Source organism: Pavona decussata, unplaced genomic scaffold, assembly GCF_977016875.1.
Source record: "Pavona decussata unplaced genomic scaffold, jaPavDecu1.1 SCAFFOLD_135, whole genome shotgun sequence".
Lineage (NCBI taxonomy): Eukaryota > Metazoa > Cnidaria > Anthozoa > Scleractinia > Agariciidae > Pavona > Pavona decussata.
Window position 1 is genome coordinate 477,377 of NW_028145548.1, and position 18,660 is coordinate 496,036.

The window sequence follows — 18,660 nt, forward strand, 5'->3', positions numbered from 1 at the left end:
AGATATTCAAAGTGCCTTGAAACATTGAAAACTGTAAAGTTTGTATTTGAAACTGAATTAAAGGGACTGTTGACATTTTTGGCAAGCTTTTTGTTGCTATTTTCTAATTATATTGAAAAAGTAATTATAATTGTTTTTTCTGTTAAACTTGTGACATGATTATTAACACATGACTTTGCACAGTCTTTGTTTTAATAAGCCGTTGTAGCTAGGGTGTTCTGTGTCCTTCAGTTTTTGGATTTGTGTTGAAAAGTTCGCTGGAGAGCAAGGCTATTCCCCAGTGACCTTTTCCATAAAATTGATGATGATCCTTTAAATTTAGCCAAAAGTTTTGGTCCATCGTGAACCTCCGGACATGCTCATTTTGCTATTTTTTTTTTTTTACGATCTTTCTAAACAAATTTCTTTTTATTTCTTAAGTTATATAGCTCTTAATATAAATTATTTTTACGTAGAGCCAGTAAGCATGAGATAATTTTTATGAAAGTGACGACATTTTTTAAACTATACATGTTACAAATGAAACATCGGTCACACCCACTAACAGGTTCTGTATGCAGTTTCATCCGAAAGGTGTATACAGTCGACTCCCGATAACTCGAACCCTCGCTAACTCGAACCTCCCGCTAACTCGAACCAATTTTCCTTTCCTTTCAGGCCATTTTCTATATAATTTTACCCTCGATAAGTCGAACTCCCGATAACTCGAACCATTTTCAATTTCCCTTGAAGGTTCGAGTTATCGGGAGTCGACTGTATTTAAAAAAAATGTCGTAACTTTCATGAAAACGATTTTTAATGAAAATTGGGTCTGGTGACTCCAGAAGTAAAGGGCCTGTTTAAATAAATTAAAGCCATTTGTTGTTTTTCATTACGTGCTATGATTGGCTGAAAAACTTGATTTTGTAGGAACTAAATGTGGATGCCTGTAACATGGCCATAATGTAAGATTCTTTTGTTAAACTTCATCATAATCAATAGAACAATTTTCCGATGTTGCTGCGCACCTTATTGAGGACACAGTGCTATCAGTAACCAGATCAGTCTTTAGAAGGAACATTCTGGAAAAGGCTCAAAGGTAATGAAGGCATCAAAGCGTACAACATACCTTACGTAATGTTTAAAAAATGAGCGGGAGTGTTTTATCGGGTTTTAGACCCGATAAAACACCTGCTGTGAGTTTTTTGAACGGTTTCAAAAACATTCCTGGAAAAGCGTGTGTCAATAGAGTTCATAACAATGATGCTTTTGTGTACGTTGGAAATTAGCATACGAGAAAAACATCGCACACTAATGAGGAGTGTTTTATCAGCTGATAAAACACCGCATACTAATAAGGAGAAGGTTTATCGATATAAAGACACTGCACGTGATGTATTAACGACCATTTGATGGGTCAATGGGCTTATGAATTATTAATGACTTTTTGAAATTTGTTTACGTTACAAGACCTTGTTCTTACATCAATTACAAGGACTTAATTTTTTGTTTCAAAATGCGGACATCCGGACTGTTTGCTGCTTACATGCTGATTATACCATGCTTTTGAGGCAGTTTGCCTTGATATATCCCACTTCTAGCTGATTTTTCTGTATTTCACAGTATGCACATGAGTATTTAAGGCAAGCAATTGAAGGGCGGTATAACTGAGTGCATTTTAGATCGCATTTTGTTGTTTTAGCTCAGATTCAACAGTTTTTACATGTGGCCTTGAATTCCCTCACGAACGTCACTCCAATGTTTTTTTTTTTTAAGAAAAAATATTTCTGTTCTTGGAGTGTGATTTGACTCACAACTTTGAGTCTGGACAAAGTAAATTATAATTGTTTGGAAAAAGTAGGGGGAAGTGTTGAGTTTTGCATACAAAAACTGTGTACAAACCCTGTTTAGACACACATTAACGTATTCCAAGTTGTTTTGGTGCTATCAGATACCAGTTGCTTGTCAAATTATCATCTTGGATTATAAAAGGTGATGAATAGACAAGTGGCACAACTTGCTTACCATGCAAGACCTGTCTAAACCTGGCTTCAGCTGTTGTGGTACTGAAGATTGCTTTTTTGTTTTGTCAGATGTGATGGGCGTCCATTTGATGCTCTCCGACCCATCAAATGTGAAGTGGATTTGTTTAAACCTCTTCACGGTTCATCGTTATTTCAAAGAGGAGAAACACAGGTTTGCATGTTAATATATACATTGAACATTTTGTAACACGTTTTTTTCTTTCATTTGAATCTCATAGTGAAACTTAGAGTGCTTTCCATCTGCCAGAACTGGCTGACCAGTCTGTAAATTGAATGCGATATTTTCAAGGGATGGTGCTGCGAAATCTTGAAAAATAATCACTTCGAAAATAGTAGGCGTTATTTTGAAGAAATTCGAAGGACTAGGATAAAAAGGTTATCCTTCAAATTGATACATTCCGTTTACAAACTGACTGGTTTGGCCGGCCAGTTCTGACAAATGGAAAGCGCTCATTTGTGTGGTATTGGTATATTGAGTAAACGATTTTACCGCATCACTCAACCGACATCCATTTGTGCGGAATCCTTGTTCTTTTTTCGATCCAGTGAGAATTGTTTACTACTGGGTGCAAAGGTTGATAAATTAATTTTGGCGCAAATACGCTGTTTGAATCATTGGTCGCTCTAAAGTTGCTCGAGAATGGAACTTGTGTAATCACTGATTAGGCGGGTTTATCACATGAGAAGAGTGATGTCTGAAAGGGGATCTAAGTCCAGCCTGCGCATCAAGCGTTTTCGTGGGGTTTTGTGCATTTTTGGCTGTTTGAACGCGCGGAAAACACGGGAAAAACACGGAGAAAGGGTGGAGGGGAGGGGGAGAAAGGAAAGGAGAGAGATTTTCTTCCTCTTCCCTCCCCCCTCCTCTGGCTACCAATGGCGCCTTTACAGTGCTGACGTCCGATCTCACCCCACAGAAGAAGAATCATTGTTGTAAACCGCCATGAAACAATGTGATATGTGCAGTATATAAATACATTCCATTACCATTCTTTCGCTCTCGGCCCAATATCCGCGCGGTCAAAAAATGAAAAACGCACACCCCCTCTCTCCCCCCCCCGTCCCCGAAACACTTGCTATACAGGCTAGTCAAAGACGTGATCACAGTTCTTATGTTCCCAATATCTGCATCTTTTTTCAGGTGTTTTGTACAGCGACACTTGGATCTCTTCGTTCTGCAAAACAGTCTGATGCGACAGCGGAGGGGGTGGGGTAAGAATTCTCTACAACAAATCAATGTTTTTGACTGTTTTCTCCCTGAGAACTGTGGTACACGCTGCCCAAATCAGTTCTTTTTCCCAGAGAACTGTTGTACACGCTGCCAAAATGATCATTTTTTCTATAGTTTTAGCGTCAAATAGAGTATAGATTTTGCCATCGCGTTCTGAAATATACAAGTGACCCCGGTTAATTTAGACAAGGCTGGAAATGCACTGTAGTCAGGCGTTTGAAAACAAACTGACCACACCCTTGTCAAATAAGTGACAGAAGTGATGAATTAACATTGGTGAGATTCGTTCTTAATTGATACTTTTTTCTTTCTTTCTTTGTTCAACTTTTAACAGTGATGGTGGAGAGAAATCATTTATACTTCATTACGAGGTATGTAACTCATCTAGTCAAGGCAGAGACTGAAAGTGAAATGATTTTTTTTGTATGACCTACTTGAAATTTCCTGCAGTAATTGTGGTTTCACTCTGGAGAGAAAAGCTTTTTTACCTCCTTGTTCGTTTAGTCACTGACAACATTTGACTTCCATTGTTATCATTATATTGTTTTGTAGTTTCCTCCATTTTGTATAAATGAAACAGGACGGGTGGGAGGATTCAATCGGCGAGAAGTGGGACATGGTAAGAGTAGCTGAGAGTGATAATAATGTTCTCAACTGGACAGGAGAAACTTAGACTGCTTGCAGTCTTATTCTCTCTCGGAGTCTGTGTAGTGGTAATACGCAGCGGAAAATTTGGACAAGGAGGATTGGGACCAGACGAGAGCGGCGCCTCGCCCCAATCCTTTCTCGTTCATTTCCCTGTTGTTGCTCGCGGTCGACGGATTGATTAACCCTCGACGGAGAAAAGGGAATCTACAAGCAATCTAGAGAAACTGAACTTGCCCTTTTGCACTTATAATTCCAAATTTGGAACAGCTTTTGCTAGTTTCACTCCGCAATAGTTAAACTATAACCAACCGTATGGTATTGTTTCGAAAAATCTGCCCACCACACACAACCTTCCCCTCAACTGGGCGCAAAGTGAACTAGAATTTCCACTCTCATGTAAATTTTTCGTACGCGTCGATGTTAATTGAACTAACATTGCGTACGTGCTTTAAAAATAGGGACGATGTATGAGCCGCTTGCGTAAAGGTAAAAAGTTGAAAAGCGCTCAACTTTTTGCGTTTACGGAAATTCCAAATGCCTCACTCCCAACATTTAAAGGATAAAATATTGGCATTGCGACAGAAAGTGTTCGTTTAAGTAAAAACTGACTACGCGTAAGAACTTTTTCCAAATCTGGATACAAAGGGACCGAGGATACAAGTATTTGCCACTCCTCTCTTGACCGACTCAACACTCGAACGTTACTGAGGGTCCAGGACCCCACCCCCTCCTGCCCATCCCGCTTTCAAATCTGAAATGCATATTTTGTAGAAAAAAAAAAAAAAAAAACTCATCCCTATGATCGGTAGACCTGAGGCGTTTTCAAGATTGTTGAAGCAAAGCTATATTTTTTTGCCATCTAAAATCATGTTCTGTAAGACAGTTGGCAAACCTTTTGGAGTTAAACAATAAGTTATTTTTTTTTGTTGATGTAGGAAACTTGGCAGAGAAGGCGCTGGAACCAGTTGTTCCAAAGGATTTCCCATTTGCCATCAGGCTTACATCCCAAGTGTTAGAATCGAATGGTGAGCAAATAATGATAATAAATCATTAAAGCGTTTTTCATTTGGCAGTCGTAAAACCAAACCCAAAGTAATTACTGTGGCCAATCACAACAGATGTAAACAGCGCAATGAACCAATCAGAACTCGAAGCAAATACAAGTAGCCCGCGCCAAACCGCGGGAAAACGCGTGCGCACGTGGCACGATTGGTTTTGGTTCTGCTTCTTATTGGTTGAAAAAGTGGCGCGAGTTTCGCTAACCAATCACAGAGCGAAGTAAAGCAAAACCAAAGCAATTACTAAATTACTTTCGACACTCAATTGAAAAGCGGTCGAATAAAGTAATAAAAAGATTCATTGTGATTACAACACTTCAATACGAAGGCACACCATACAAGAGGCTAAGCTGCACCCACTTTCGACGTCAACTGATTTGCGTTTTATGTATTTCTTATTTATTTTTTCTTATGCAGGTGCTTGAACTCAGATTCAAAACTGTTAACTTCTTCAAAAAAATTATCTGCTTCGCTTATGTTTACAGGTTCTTCCTCTATAGCGACAGCTTGTGCAGGAAGTTTGGCGCTGATGGATGCAGGTATGAATTCCACCCACTTCTCCGGTTCAAACTTTACTATAAAGTGCACTACCCACAAAAAAGAAACTAAACTTTTGTTGTGAATGATGTATTATTTAGTGAATGACACAGGCATACTCGGAAAAAAGGAAATCTGAGTGCTCCTATCAGGAGTCGAACCTAAGACCTTCCGATTACTAGTTTGGATGCTCTACCACTGAGCTACAGGAGACTCGTGGGAGCTAAGGCCATTAAACTAGGTTCATGGGACAAACATCCTGCATACTGCTAGGATTGGAATGTCATGTGTAGCACGTTGTTGTGAAACAGAGAAAAATAAATAAATTGTTTTTTATTTTCGTCATTTCACAGGCATCCCAATCAGTCGCCCTGTAGCAGGGGTTGCCTGTGGTGTAGTAACTAGTAGCGATGGTGATGATCCGCACAAAACAGATATTGAGCGATATCAACTGATGACTGATATTCTGGTAAGGCGGATGTTTTTGCTTGTTTGGGGAATATTCCCCATCTAGTATCATCCAGTAGAACTAATTGGGACTGGTTATCCACTTGTTTGGTGTATGCTGAGGCGAATATTAACCTCACGTTGAAATGTGGTGGGTATGTCCTTCCCTATCCATAACCTCTGTGGCGAAGAACTCTTATTTTCATGGGGCTTAAAATTCGCGGAAATTGGTGGGTGAAATTTTCGCAGGAAAACATTTTGTGATATTTGATGACTCATATATGTAAAAAAAGAAAAACAGATTTCGAGTTTTCTCTCGAGACATCGATTTGTGATGCGCGAATAAGATGCGAAGTACTGTTAATGTTAAACACACATGCGGTAGTCCCTTTCAGGCGGTCGCCGTTCATCGATTTCATTACGGACAGTTGCAGTCTAGCAAGTCAAGAATTCCAAATTCCATTTCTTTTCTGTGGATCAATCGACAGGGGAATGCTACGGTGCGCACAAAAAGAATTAAAAAAACAAAACAAAAGAAAGCCCACAAAATATATCTTGTGTTTATTTGTAAGAACTCTGGGTGAAATGATAAATGGCGGGATACTGCAACTGAAATAGTTACAGAAGCAGTGCTTGGTTGAATGGTATTCTTGTCAACTTCAAGTGTGTTTGGTTTCTTGCATTCAGAATGGGTATAACAAGCACTTGTGGTATGTTTGTGAACTAGAGTTGGAGTTTATAACCTGAAATCTTAGTTTTAATTTATTGATCCATAGGGTATTGAAGATTTTATGGGTGATATGGACTTCAAACTCGCTGGAAGCAGAGAAGGAATAACTGCCGTGCAGGTATCTTTGACAACGTCATGAGGTCAAACCGGAATTTGATTTTGGTAGATTCTCAGTCGTGTTGCTCTTAGCGTTTCCTCGGCTCCCTTAGCTTTATCAGCCTCAGATAGCGACATTTCCAAATTAAATTCAATCTGGGATGCAAGATACCCTCGAGTCGAAACTGCAGATAGGTTGTAAAAGCACTGACTTCATTTTGAAGTAAAACCAAAACCAAAGTAATTACTCTGGCCAATCACAACAGATGTAAACAACACAACGAGCCAATCAGAATTTGAAGCAAATACATGTAGCTGGCGCCAAGCGCGGGAAAACGCGTGCGGCCAAAGTACGATTGGTTTTGGTTTCCATTCCCATTGGTTGAGAAAGTGGCGCGAGTTTGTTCGATACTCAATTGAAAACTTCTCTAAACATTGTTGCGTATACTTGCTCTAACTAAACGTGACAACTTTTTCCCTTGAAAAGGAAAATTTCCTGCATTTTCGGGTTCAGACTTTCATCTTTTTGACAGGCTGACTTCAAGATCCCAGGACTCCCTCTTCACATAGTGGAAGAAGCAGTTCAAAAAGCCACAGGTACGCACAATTGTCAGGGAGTGGATGGCAAGGAAGACGTTAGTTCAACGCTGCCTTACTTGTACACACACATTGCCTTACAGATTCAAAGTTCCGAGCTTCGAAGCTCGTCAAATGATTAAATTTTTCTTTTCGTTTTTCTTTCACCTTTTCCCCGTCGACGATGAAGATCACGAAAAGCAAGTTAAATCCTTTGTGTCAAAGACTTCTAGGGGCTAATTTACGAAAGGGGTGGGTTAGTTTGGTGAAAGGAATTTCGGTTTTCAAAAATGGGGTTGACAACAAAAACAGCTTGCAACTCTTGCCTGTCAGAGGGACGTCATATCGCAAGAGTGTTTGTATTGATGACTTAGTTTTTGCACGGGCTAATTTTCGGAGGGAGTTATGTTCCTAGTAGTGGGAATTTAAAAATATTGTTTGTTCGCGTCTATTTGCAGAGGATCGGATGAAAGTTTTGGATGTTATTGAAGAATGTCAGAGCAAGCCCAGAGAAGCGCCTAAAGAAAATACTCCCGCCTGTGGTAATTTTTTAACCATTTCAACGCCAAGAGTGACCATACTCAAAATCACTTAAAAACCGTTGAATGTTTTTTGCATTTGGAAAGTACTGTTAATTTGAATGGTAACACTTTTAAGTATAAAATCCTTAAAGTGAGTAAATTTCCAGACGCAAAAGCTAGAACCAGCTTGTACAGCAGAATTAACAGTACGACAGGAAAGCACTGCTCAGTAGCTTTCATTTGAGTGGTCACACTTTAAGTTTTTATCCACAGATTCAAAAGCTAGAACCACGTTGTATAACTTAATAAACAGCACCACAGACAAGTATTGCTCAACAGCTTTCATTTGAATGGTCACACTCAGGTAATGGGCTCCTGTCACACTTTAGGATTTCATCCACAGACTCCAAATTTAAAACCACCTTGTACAGCATAATTAACAGCACTACAGGAAAGTACTGTTACACAAGCTTTCAGTTGAATAGTTACTCTTTTAGAATCTCATCCGTAGACCTACCAGCTGCAACCACCTTGTACAACATAATAAACAGCACCATAGGAAGAAAGCATTGCTCAATAACGTGTATCTGAATAGTCCTTATTACCGGCGATTGTGGTTTTTCCTGCGCCAGTTTTACAAGTGAGATCTGTGTTAGTCAGTGTTGTCAATGAATTTGTTTCTTTCCTCGCCAAGCAAATGTATTTGTTCCTCATACAAAAAGCAAAAAGCTGGTGGGTGTTGGAGGATTGACGATCAGAAACCTACAGGAAGAAACAGGTTAGAGTTTACTTCTCTGAACTTTCTCTGATCTTAGTTGCCTACAATGACGTAGCTGCGTACTCAGGGGCGTTTAGCATTTGTTGCAGACGCAGAAATGGAAACTAATATCTGGTTTTGTCAAATGAGTTGACTGGCAAAGCACGTTGGCCAGCGTAAGGAGATGAAAAAGGCTGATGTCTCGAGCGCTAGTCCTTTATGAGAGCAAAACTTTAGGACGTGGCTTGAGAAACGCGAGAGGGGAGAATATTCATCTCCCTCTTACCTCGCGCGTCTTACTCGCGCGTCTTACTCTGCACCAATGAATTACGTAAAGAAACGCGTTTTGAAAGCTGGGTCAAACAAAACAGGACCCAGCAGAACTGGACGAGAGATTTAAGATCTTTAAGTTCCCAGATTTTCATTGGATTAAACTGTTTCCTTTACTTGGATATAAACGTATGGTTTATTTTAGAATGTAGCATTGGGGGATTGCTGAAGTTAAAAATTCCTGTATTTGGACATTAAATTGCACTAAATTATCAAACAGGGCGCCCAAAATGGCGCTATAATAAAGCTGAATTCTTTTATTTGTAAAAAAATGAGCTGTCTTTAAATCTTGCAAGAAAGCCCAATGGGCTAAGCCCCTTCATGATAGCGATTTCCATTGCTTTCCTTTGTGAACTAGTAATGCTTCAGTTTAAAACCTCCGTTCCCGTTAGCCGGTGAACTGGCTGTCAAGTGGGGTATAGGGCGAAGGCACTGGGGAGAAGGGAAAAATCGGTGAGCGGAGCGCCCCCGGACCGAGCCCTATACTTCACTTCAGAGCTTTTTCGCAGGCAGCGTTCCCGTTTGAACTGTGTTGAATTCAAATTCACGATTGGTTTGGTTTTCTCACAGCTCATTAATTATAAAACACGTCAAAAAATGAAATCTTTTGTAACATGTTTACTTGTGAATTGTCTTTAGGTACAACCATTAGCAGAGTTGAGGAAGAGCACTTCTCAGTATTTGCTCCAAACTCTAAAAGTCTTCAGGAAACAATAAAGAAGATCAGTGAACTTACGACCGCAGAGGTAATTAGGTTTTTGTAGGATTCATGAAACTTTAGCCAAGCATCGACAGCGGTGACGGAAGCGCGGGAGAACGTCAAGAACAAACGTTCGTGAACCACGGACGGCAACCGGAAGTATAATTTTTCCTTTTTAGAACGTTTTGACGCCATTACGTTGGTAACGTCAAGCCACAGACGTCCAACAAGAGCATTTTCCGTCCGTTGTGAGGAGCAAAAACGCGCCAAAAAAAGCAACATTCCACTCCCGGGTGCCGTCCATGGCTCACGAACGTCTGTGCTTAAGCCTCTTATGGCGCGCACGCTTTACTGTTAAAAAATGCAAAACAGCGAGCGGTAATCCAAGCATGAATGTCGCAAACAAATGCACGCTGACTAGCTTACTCGATTTTATTATTCTGTGATAAGACTAGAACAATAAAGACCCAAAAAGTTGAAGTTCTTTTAAAAAGTCCGACGACGGATATCTAATCGGACGACTGTTATTTGATATTCCACGCAGGGCTCCTGTTTCACGCGATTTCGTGGCAGAAAATTATTTTCTGCCACGAAATCGAGCGGAATATCGCCTGGCAAGATCTAGCATTATAATTATTTTATTATTCAATACATTGATAACAAAGCACAGTTTTATTGCGGAAAGCTGGAGACGACCTGTATTTTGTCACTTTTCTCCCCGACACACAAAATTACGTATATCGCCGGATATCTGTTGACTAAGGCCGACAAATATTCAGTGCACCATGACCATATTTGGGCAGTGTTACAATGTGTTGAATAATAAATAAACAATAGCCTCCATTTGGCGCGAAAATATGCTCAGATATTTGTCCACGGACATTATCTGTTCCGAGAAGTGAACAGTTTTCCGAGAGCGAAGCTCGAGGAAAACTGTGAGCTTCGAGGAACAGATAATGTCCAAGGACAAATATCTGAACTTAGTTTTAAAGCCAAATGGAGGCTATTGTGGTTATTATCTTTCAAATATTTTTCGCAACATATAGCAACGAGCTTGAGTATTTGAACATTTCGTTTAAGAACAGTTTACCGTCAAAAACGTTTAGAGCGTATGTTGTTTTCTGATACTGCTTTATCGACTAGCAGGTTTATCTCTCCTTCTGTCACAAAAGCAAATCGTTCCCCCATCTTGACATTAATTTTAATTGTAAACAAGACGCGCCTTGAAGTTTTTGAAATTGGGGAATATCACCTGGGGAATATATATATCTTATTCGATGGTTTTACATATAATACGCGCGGATATTTTGCGAGTTGCGTAGTATTTTTCCGAGCCCCGAAGGGGCGAGGAAAAATACGAGCAATGAGCAAAATGTCCGCGAGTATTATATGTAAAACCATCGAATAAGAGATTTATTATTCCACTACAAAAAGATTTTGTTATTTTGGCTTCTCTGTTTTGGTAACAGTTTTCAAATGCACCCGGCATCAACTGTCCATCGGTATATGGCGCGTACGAATGATGTAAACAACACAGAAAGCCAGTTAAATGTCTTTAATTTGATTAGATAAAATGAAAAGATAAATGACAAGTGAAACTTGTTTTCGAGTCTGCATCGTTTCAAAAACTATTCTTCGTCCAGTCCGGACATTGTTGCTCCTTTTTTCTGCCTTTTCCGTCCGTATTCGCTCTGTTGTAAACCGGTCAAACCGGGACACTACAGTGTATTACGGTCTCATATTTTGCGCGTTCTCTTGACCTTATTTGGTGAAATGACATAATAGTGGAATAATAACATCGGATATTCCCCAGTTTTAGCTGGGGTATATTCGGTCACGTGAGGCGTTTAGACCAATCGCGCGCGAGCGAAAATATTTGATGGGTTATAATGGCTGATATACCAACTCATCTTCTTATCAAAGCAGAAATTTCAATGAAGCACAATTTTTACGCAGAATATTCCTAGAAATTCATATATCTTTACATGTAGCAGTTGAACGCTTTGGAAAGCTTGAACAAGGAAATCAAGATTTTTAGTCTTGGATGCACTTCTTACGCATATGATAAATTAGTGGATATGTTTTTTTTTTTTTTTTATCAAGGACGATTGGGCAGAGAGCCTTGAGGTTGGAGAGAAATACACGGCAAATATCGTTGAAGTGAGGTCAGTGAGTCACAGAATTGTCTAGTGGATCTTTAGCTTAGCATTTCAGGGTGGTTCTGCTTTCAATAGTATGTTTACCTTGTTCATGTAATGACTGTTTGCCGGTGTCGATTGGAGAAAAGTGTCTCGTGCTCCCACAGGTAGCCCAAGCTCGAAATAACTAAAACTCACTGGAATCGCGCTAAATCGCCCTAAAAACCACATAGCAGGCAAAACATACACAAGAGAAATAAAGTGGGTGATTTTTATTTAAGAATTCGTTCATATTTTTAGTCTCTAAAATAAACCGTTTATTTCCCATACAAATCCTTATATTTTTCAACCGTTGCGTAACTAGCGCTCATATTTCGAGCTTGGGCTACCTGTGGTGCTCCAATGTCTTGCAAAAAGGATGACGAAGTTCATTAGCCAAACAAACAGATTTGAAGGGAACTTATTCCTCTACTTTCTCGGCTACGTGATTGTGTAGCTCGTTTTACCTTGACTTACAAAGAGCCTTGAGAGTTCAGCGTTGTTCCCAGTTTAACGCGTCCATAAATCACCAAGAAATCAAGTCAAATGAGGCAACACCTCGCGATATGCTTCGTCACAATGCGGACTCTTGTAAGACCACCAAATGTATTTTACAGAATCGTAAAGAAAAAGAGAAAAATGGCGAGGAAGCCCAAAGAAGCCATGAGGCTTATGCAGCATGTGCTTTCCCGGCTAATGCTGAATTACAAACATTAATAGAACAACAGTGGCGAAATAGGTAAAATAACAACAAGTGATAATATACGATGACAAAAGGAGAAAAAAATAAGAAAACATAAAAGAAAAGTAATAATAAATGGAGAATGGCGGAAAGATAGAAATTAATTAAGAAGACGACGAGATTGAATTGAACAGTAGGCATCATTTAGCTTGAAAGTGAGGTATCAGTAGCTAACAAGCAACATTTCTGAATAAACTTTTTTCATAAATTTCCTTTGTTAGTTTGCGTCATCAACGCCTCTTTGTCAAGCTAAATTTTGACATTTTGTAAGAGACAAACTGTTTTATGTGTACAGGCCCAAATTACGAGAAAGCTTATTTAGTAAACATGAGGAATATTTTTGCAGAACAAACATTTCTTTCGACGTACAAGGGCCACAAATGTAGCAACTTTAGTGTCGTTCTTTCCCTTGATTAATTACGTTCCTCTTCTCAGGGATTATGGCTTGTTGGTGGAACTGCTTCCAAACTCACCCAGTGTGCTGCTACATGTTAAGGAGCTGGATCACAACAGGGTAAGAAACAAGCGCTTGTCAAAACTGGAAATACCCCCCTCCCCCCCAAAAAACAAAAAACAAAAACAAAAACAAAAAAACAACAAAAAAAAAAAAGATAAAAAAATTGGAACTTTTTTGGTAAATCACAAAACTCACCAAACATTGGTATTTAAGTTGGTCCCTGCTGTAAATAGCTACTTTAATGAATTTCCTAGCTAAGAGGGGCATCTTGGAGAACAACATGGCCCACTCGTAGGCTAATTCTTGATTGATTGACTGAAATAGTTTTAAGAGTCCACTCCCTTGCTTGCTTATATTATTGGTAGCTCCACCATTAAAATAACCTTGCGTCATTCCAGGCGACACCTGCCGCTGATCCATAATGTAATTTGATGAAGAACTCTATTTATGCCTTGCAGTCCCCAAAGCCTGCGCCTGATCGAAATATACAGTTGAACCTCCGCTAGCGGACACCTCTCGCAAGCGGGCACTTGGTCATGTTCTCAGCTACATACATTTTTAACCTCTTATAAGCGGACACCTCTCTTAAGCGGGCACTTTTTCTGGTCCCAAGGGTTTCCGTTTACGGGAGACTCAACGTTTTTATATATTTTTTAAAAAGAACATTCCCTAGTGGCTTTGAACCTCATTATGAAAGTGAGGCTAAGTGCAAAGTTTTTGTTATGAAAATTAGTTTTCATTCCTCGCTTTCATAGTGAGGTTCACAGCAACTCAGAAATGGCCTATTGTGCAATCTTGGTTACTCCGGGCGCCCGGCCAAGTGCAAAAGTTTAGATCCTCTACTGCCATTTTCGATGATCTTTTTCTTTTAATTTCTTCCCTCATCAGGTTTATAATGCAAAGGAATTGAACATGAAAGTAGGAGATACTGTAGACGTCAAATACCTTGGCAGGGACGAACACACGGGAAGACATGAGATTTCAAGAAAAGCTTTGTTGCCAAAACCATCGCAGCCTCCAACGAAGGAAACAAATGGAACTGTAGAAAAAATGTCCCCAGAGGAATTCATCGCCACTTACCTCAAATAAATGCATTTGCGAGAATTCCTCGATGTGTTTCCTTCTCGGTTCCTTGGGTGAGAAGAAAGCCGCCCAATATAGTCGCGCGAGTGGTCGCGCAGAACATCACACGCGAGTGTGTTGATTTTGTTTGAAGATCCATCATAGAAAAAAGGGTGTCCTGCGCAGGCAAACAGATACTGCAATGGAGGAATATGTGAAATGTCTGAAGTAGTTTTCGGCTGGGGGTACGCCGTACACAGAGGCCAGGACGATACACTGGTGGATTACAAACATGTGCGAGTCGCAGTCGGTAATATTTTCAGTTTCATTCAAATAAGGCATGGACCCTTGATGTCCGTTTTTATATACTAACGTACATACGATGATACCGTTGTGCAGAGCCTTACGCCAGCCGTTCACTCAAGTTTACAAGCTGTCACAAAATATTCGTCACTTAATAGAGCCACTAGAGTTCTGCTATCTTGAGAGGGGCTTAAAAACAAAGGAAAACAATTAATTAATGATGATGATGATGACGATGATGATGATGATGATGATGTGGATACACGTGGCGCTCAAGGGACCTGAAAGTCAGCTGTTATATATATATAAAAAAAAATCCAAATATTGTTTACGCAGAAATTTGCGTTCTTTTGTGAGAATGACTAATTCTGTGGCATTGTTAGAAAATAAAATTTGACACCTGCAGCATTTTACTTTAATAACAGTTTATTAAAATAATTTACAACATTTTTTTTTTGTCGTTATGAGTTCATTGAGACTTACCAAGGCCAACCTGGCTATATCTAGCTGCGGGCTGAATAATTATTACACACCGAAACTGTTACTGTAATACGCAACGAGAACGCAATGTGGTATGGGTAATTCGAGAAAAGAAATCACCGAGGGAAATATTCATAGTATTTTCTCCCATCCTATCGAACCGACAGCAGTGAAATTACAGCCGGATTACGGCAGATTTACAGCTTCACATAGTACCTTTCGGTGTCGTTGCGGTGGTTCGTGGCTTTGAAATTCCTGCAACACTTTGTATTGCACATTTTGCTCGATTAAAACTCACCCAATTGAAAAAGCTGTATGCTTATGTGAACTTCTGAGATGGAATGACCATTTGAGTTTCTTATACAGTTCACGCGGTTTGCACAATGAAGGCCTAAACAAAATCAGGGTTGAACGGGATCCGAACCCGTGACCCCAGCAATACCTGGGCTGTAGTTTACCATTGCCAAGCCAACTGGGAGTTTCTCATATAAAGCTCAGGGTATCAATAGGAGCCCTCAACCCTCATACCCAGTGACAAGTGATTTACTATACGAGTGATGACAATGAAAACGAAATATATAAATGAATGAGTGAATGTTTATTTCCCATAATTTAAGTACATACGGGAATAAAATTGCTTTGAGAGGAAGACCAAAGAAACCTTCACGGACTTCATGGCCCAGGGGGGGGGGGGTACTCCAAAAAAAATTGGGTAGGGGTGTGCGGCCCGCTTCCCAAAACCCTTACCCTATTTATGACCAAAATCTGCGATTTTCCCTACCCTATTTATGACCTGAAGTAGCTTCTTAATCTCGTACCCCGATCTCAGTCGTCGGTTCGGGAATATTGACCGTGGGAGATCTGGGTACGAGATTAGTAGCTTCTTCTAAAAAAAAAAATCGAACCCAGGACTAGAGTGCAAAAATCTATACCCTATTTATTACCAAAATGGCTAAAAGCGATACCCTATTTATGACCAAAACAGCCGAAAAACCATACCCTTTGGCGCCGCACATACCTATATAGCCCATATAAGGGAGTACCCCCCCCCCCCCCGGGCTTCATGGGCCGTGGGTTTTTACAAAGTAGTCTCCCTATATTTGAATTAAATGGATACCGGGAGATCTTCGCAGTTACGAGCACAACTGTGACCGTGGCTTTTGATTTGTGGGCGCCGCAAAGCTGTGGGACAGCAATCTATCCCTTACGCCCGGTCAGGCTTAGGTCAGGCTAGCCTCTTTATGGTTGGAAACGAGAGGGACTAGGCCTGCGGTGAAAAATAAAATGGCGGACGGACTGAGGCGCTTTACAGATAAAAGGACAAATCCTTGCATGGAGGAATCAAAGGCTTCTATGAAATGTCTAGATGAAAATAACTATGACAAAGACATGTGCAGGATGTATTTTGAAGCTTATAAGGAGTGCAAAAAAGCTTGGAACGAAAGGAAAGCTGCTCGGAGAAGACAAGGCCTACCGCCAAATGATCCAGCGCCGGTTGATTGATATATAAGATCTTGCTGATATTTTTAATATCGTGGAAAAAAATGAAATAACGCATTAACTGGAGATGGCCGAAATAACAAAAAAGTGGATTGAAAGTGAAGTTGTGGGATTTCTCTTACGTGAAGAAAACATGGTATTTTTGATCGAGTGCCACCAGATTGTTAATGGAAAATTTAATACACGACAGACTTTGGGGATATTTGCCTGGTTGTCCAGCGTGTCAGGAACACTTGAACAGCCGAAGAGTTTCCAGCTTTCATGAACATTTTTGCAACATGAGGCTCACAACTTTATTTTCGTCGAGTAGACGATGAAATTTACAGTGAAGTGATCAATATCGCGGCATAAGCGATGACTGAAGGAGCGCGGGCTAAGGGAAAAAGTTGTCCGTTGTTCCGGGATTTTATGGAAAATTCGTTTACACTACCTATTCGGCCGAAAATTCTGGAAATACCTGCTTAGGAGTCAAACAGAGAAGTCTTTTTTTAGAAAAAAATCCTAGAAATTTAATTTAGGTATACCTAAAGGTTAATATCCCAATTTTCATTGAAATGACTGCAATTAAAATTCCTTTCCATTTGGCTGTTCAAGTCAAACACACAACTTTTTAATAATTATTTAAAGTGGATGTCAGCTACTTTTTTCTTGACTACAAACACTTGTTTATGAAGAAAGTGGCATGTAAAATGTAAATGTTGAGAACCGCATGCTCTGAAAGTGGTTTGTACCCAACTGTTTAATACTCACAGCATGAAGCTTCACTTGACTCATTGTTGGTGATCACACCATTCAACCAACACTTTGCTCAAATTTATGAATTCTTTTATCATTCACCCCACTTTTCTTTGAAAAGAAAACAACTTCTTGCAAGCTGCTCTTTCTCAGATCTGACTGGACCCTCATATATCCAGCCTCCTGTTGTTACTCTTCGTCCTGATCTTGTTTTTGCAAGGTGTGGAGTGACTAGAGTCACAGTTTCCTGTTTTGTTATTCAAACTGAATTTCCCACATCCAGGTAAAGCATATCTGTCCCACCTAGCCTCTCCTGGAGCCATTGTTGGTGTAGTTGTATCATTCCACCAAAAAAGAATAGGGAGCTTAAGCACAGATGTTTGTGAGCCATGGACGGCAACCGGAAGTCGAATAATTCCTTTTTTGGCGCGTTTTTGTTCCTCGCAATGGAAGGGAAAAGCTCTTGTTGGACGTCTGTTGCTTGGCATTACAAACGTGATGGTGTCAAAACACTCCAAAACGGAAAATATTCAACTTCTGGTTGCGTGGGAGGCTACTTTCCATGTTGCAAGGTTACATCTTTCATTCACCACCCCATAGACCTTATGCAAAAATGGCTGACATTTGTTCCCATTCAAATTAGCTCTACAAACCTCGTTCTTGAGTTCAAAAATCAAATGAATATTTTACCTTGAACGAGACCAGTAGAGCTAATTTGAATTCAGACGAAAGAATAAAAATTATTCTTAAAAAAGTATTGTTAAAATGTCAGCCATTTTTGCATAAGGGTTATGCCCCGGGGGGGGGGGGGGGGGGAGGTACTTGGGTTCAGTTTTGCTGGGTATGTGCCGCTGGCCTCTCAGAGCCCTTGCCCCATTATAGTCTATTTTGTGGCCAGTTATAGACCCCATCTTAGTCACTTTTGGGAAAATGTAATTTTAGCGATCCCAACTAAGTCACTTTCTATTTACCGGTATGCATCTACTTTGTTCTGGACCGGTGGTTTTGTGCTATTGCGCAACTGGTTTATTGAAGTTGTGGTTTCAAGAACGGAATGTAATGCGAGGTGATTGTTACATTTAATAAACAACAACTTTCTGACTTTTTTAGCCGAGACCATTTTGACTCCCTACGTAATAGAATTTTCTTACCCCAAAAATCCAAAAATGTGCGACCCCATTCTAGTAACTCCATTGAAAATGCAACCCCATTATAGTCAATCCAGTCGTGAAAATGCGACCCCATCCAGCGGCACATCCCCATTAGCCTCTTATGAGGAAGTCCCCTCCCCCCCCCCCCCCCCCCCCCCGCCGGGGTTTATGCCAAGTAGTAGTGGTATTCTACATTGCCCTGTATCTCCCCAAATATTTTTGACCAGGGAATCCAAGCCCTGTACCCTTCAATCGCTTTTATAACGGAAAAGCAACTTTTTTCCGTGGCTCTTTCTGTCACAAAATGTTATGCACTCAGTGTTGCAAATTTTTTCTCGCGCGCGCGATGTCGCGTACAGTCCCCTGAGCCCCCGTGTCCAACCACGCTGCGGTTTCATCAT

The 18,660-nt window shown here is 40.2% G+C and overlaps 1 protein-coding gene across 5 annotated transcripts in view; it reads left to right on the forward strand.

Moving 5' to 3' along the window:
- Positions 1-14,840, forward strand: part of LOC146467498 (polyribonucleotide nucleotidyltransferase 1, mitochondrial-like) — a 30,552-nt gene extending 15,712 nt beyond the window's left edge. For all 5 annotated transcript variants that reach the window (XM_085125795.1, XM_085125796.1, XM_085125797.1 and 2 more), the window contains 16 exons: positions 982-1,078; positions 2,073-2,175; positions 3,163-3,233; positions 3,587-3,623; positions 3,805-3,871; positions 4,836-4,925; positions 5,444-5,497; positions 5,849-5,964; positions 6,719-6,790; positions 7,302-7,365; positions 7,803-7,886; positions 8,560-8,643; positions 9,592-9,698; positions 11,756-11,817; positions 13,007-13,085; positions 13,917-14,840. In XM_085125795.1, the coding sequence (XP_084981921.1) occupies positions 982-1,078; positions 2,073-2,175; positions 3,163-3,233; positions 3,587-3,623; positions 3,805-3,871; positions 4,836-4,925; positions 5,444-5,497; positions 5,849-5,964; positions 6,719-6,790; positions 7,302-7,365; positions 7,803-7,886; positions 8,560-8,643; positions 9,592-9,698; positions 11,756-11,817; positions 13,007-13,085; positions 13,917-14,117 (1,388 nt within the window). In that variant the 3' untranslated portion in view covers positions 14,118-14,840. The remainder of the gene's footprint in view (positions 1-981; positions 1,079-2,072; positions 2,176-3,162; positions 3,234-3,586; positions 3,624-3,804; positions 3,872-4,835; positions 4,926-5,443; positions 5,498-5,848; positions 5,965-6,718; positions 6,791-7,301; positions 7,366-7,802; positions 7,887-8,559; positions 8,644-9,591; positions 9,699-11,755; positions 11,818-13,006; positions 13,086-13,916) is intronic.
- Positions 14,841-18,660: the final 3,820 nt, after the last annotated feature.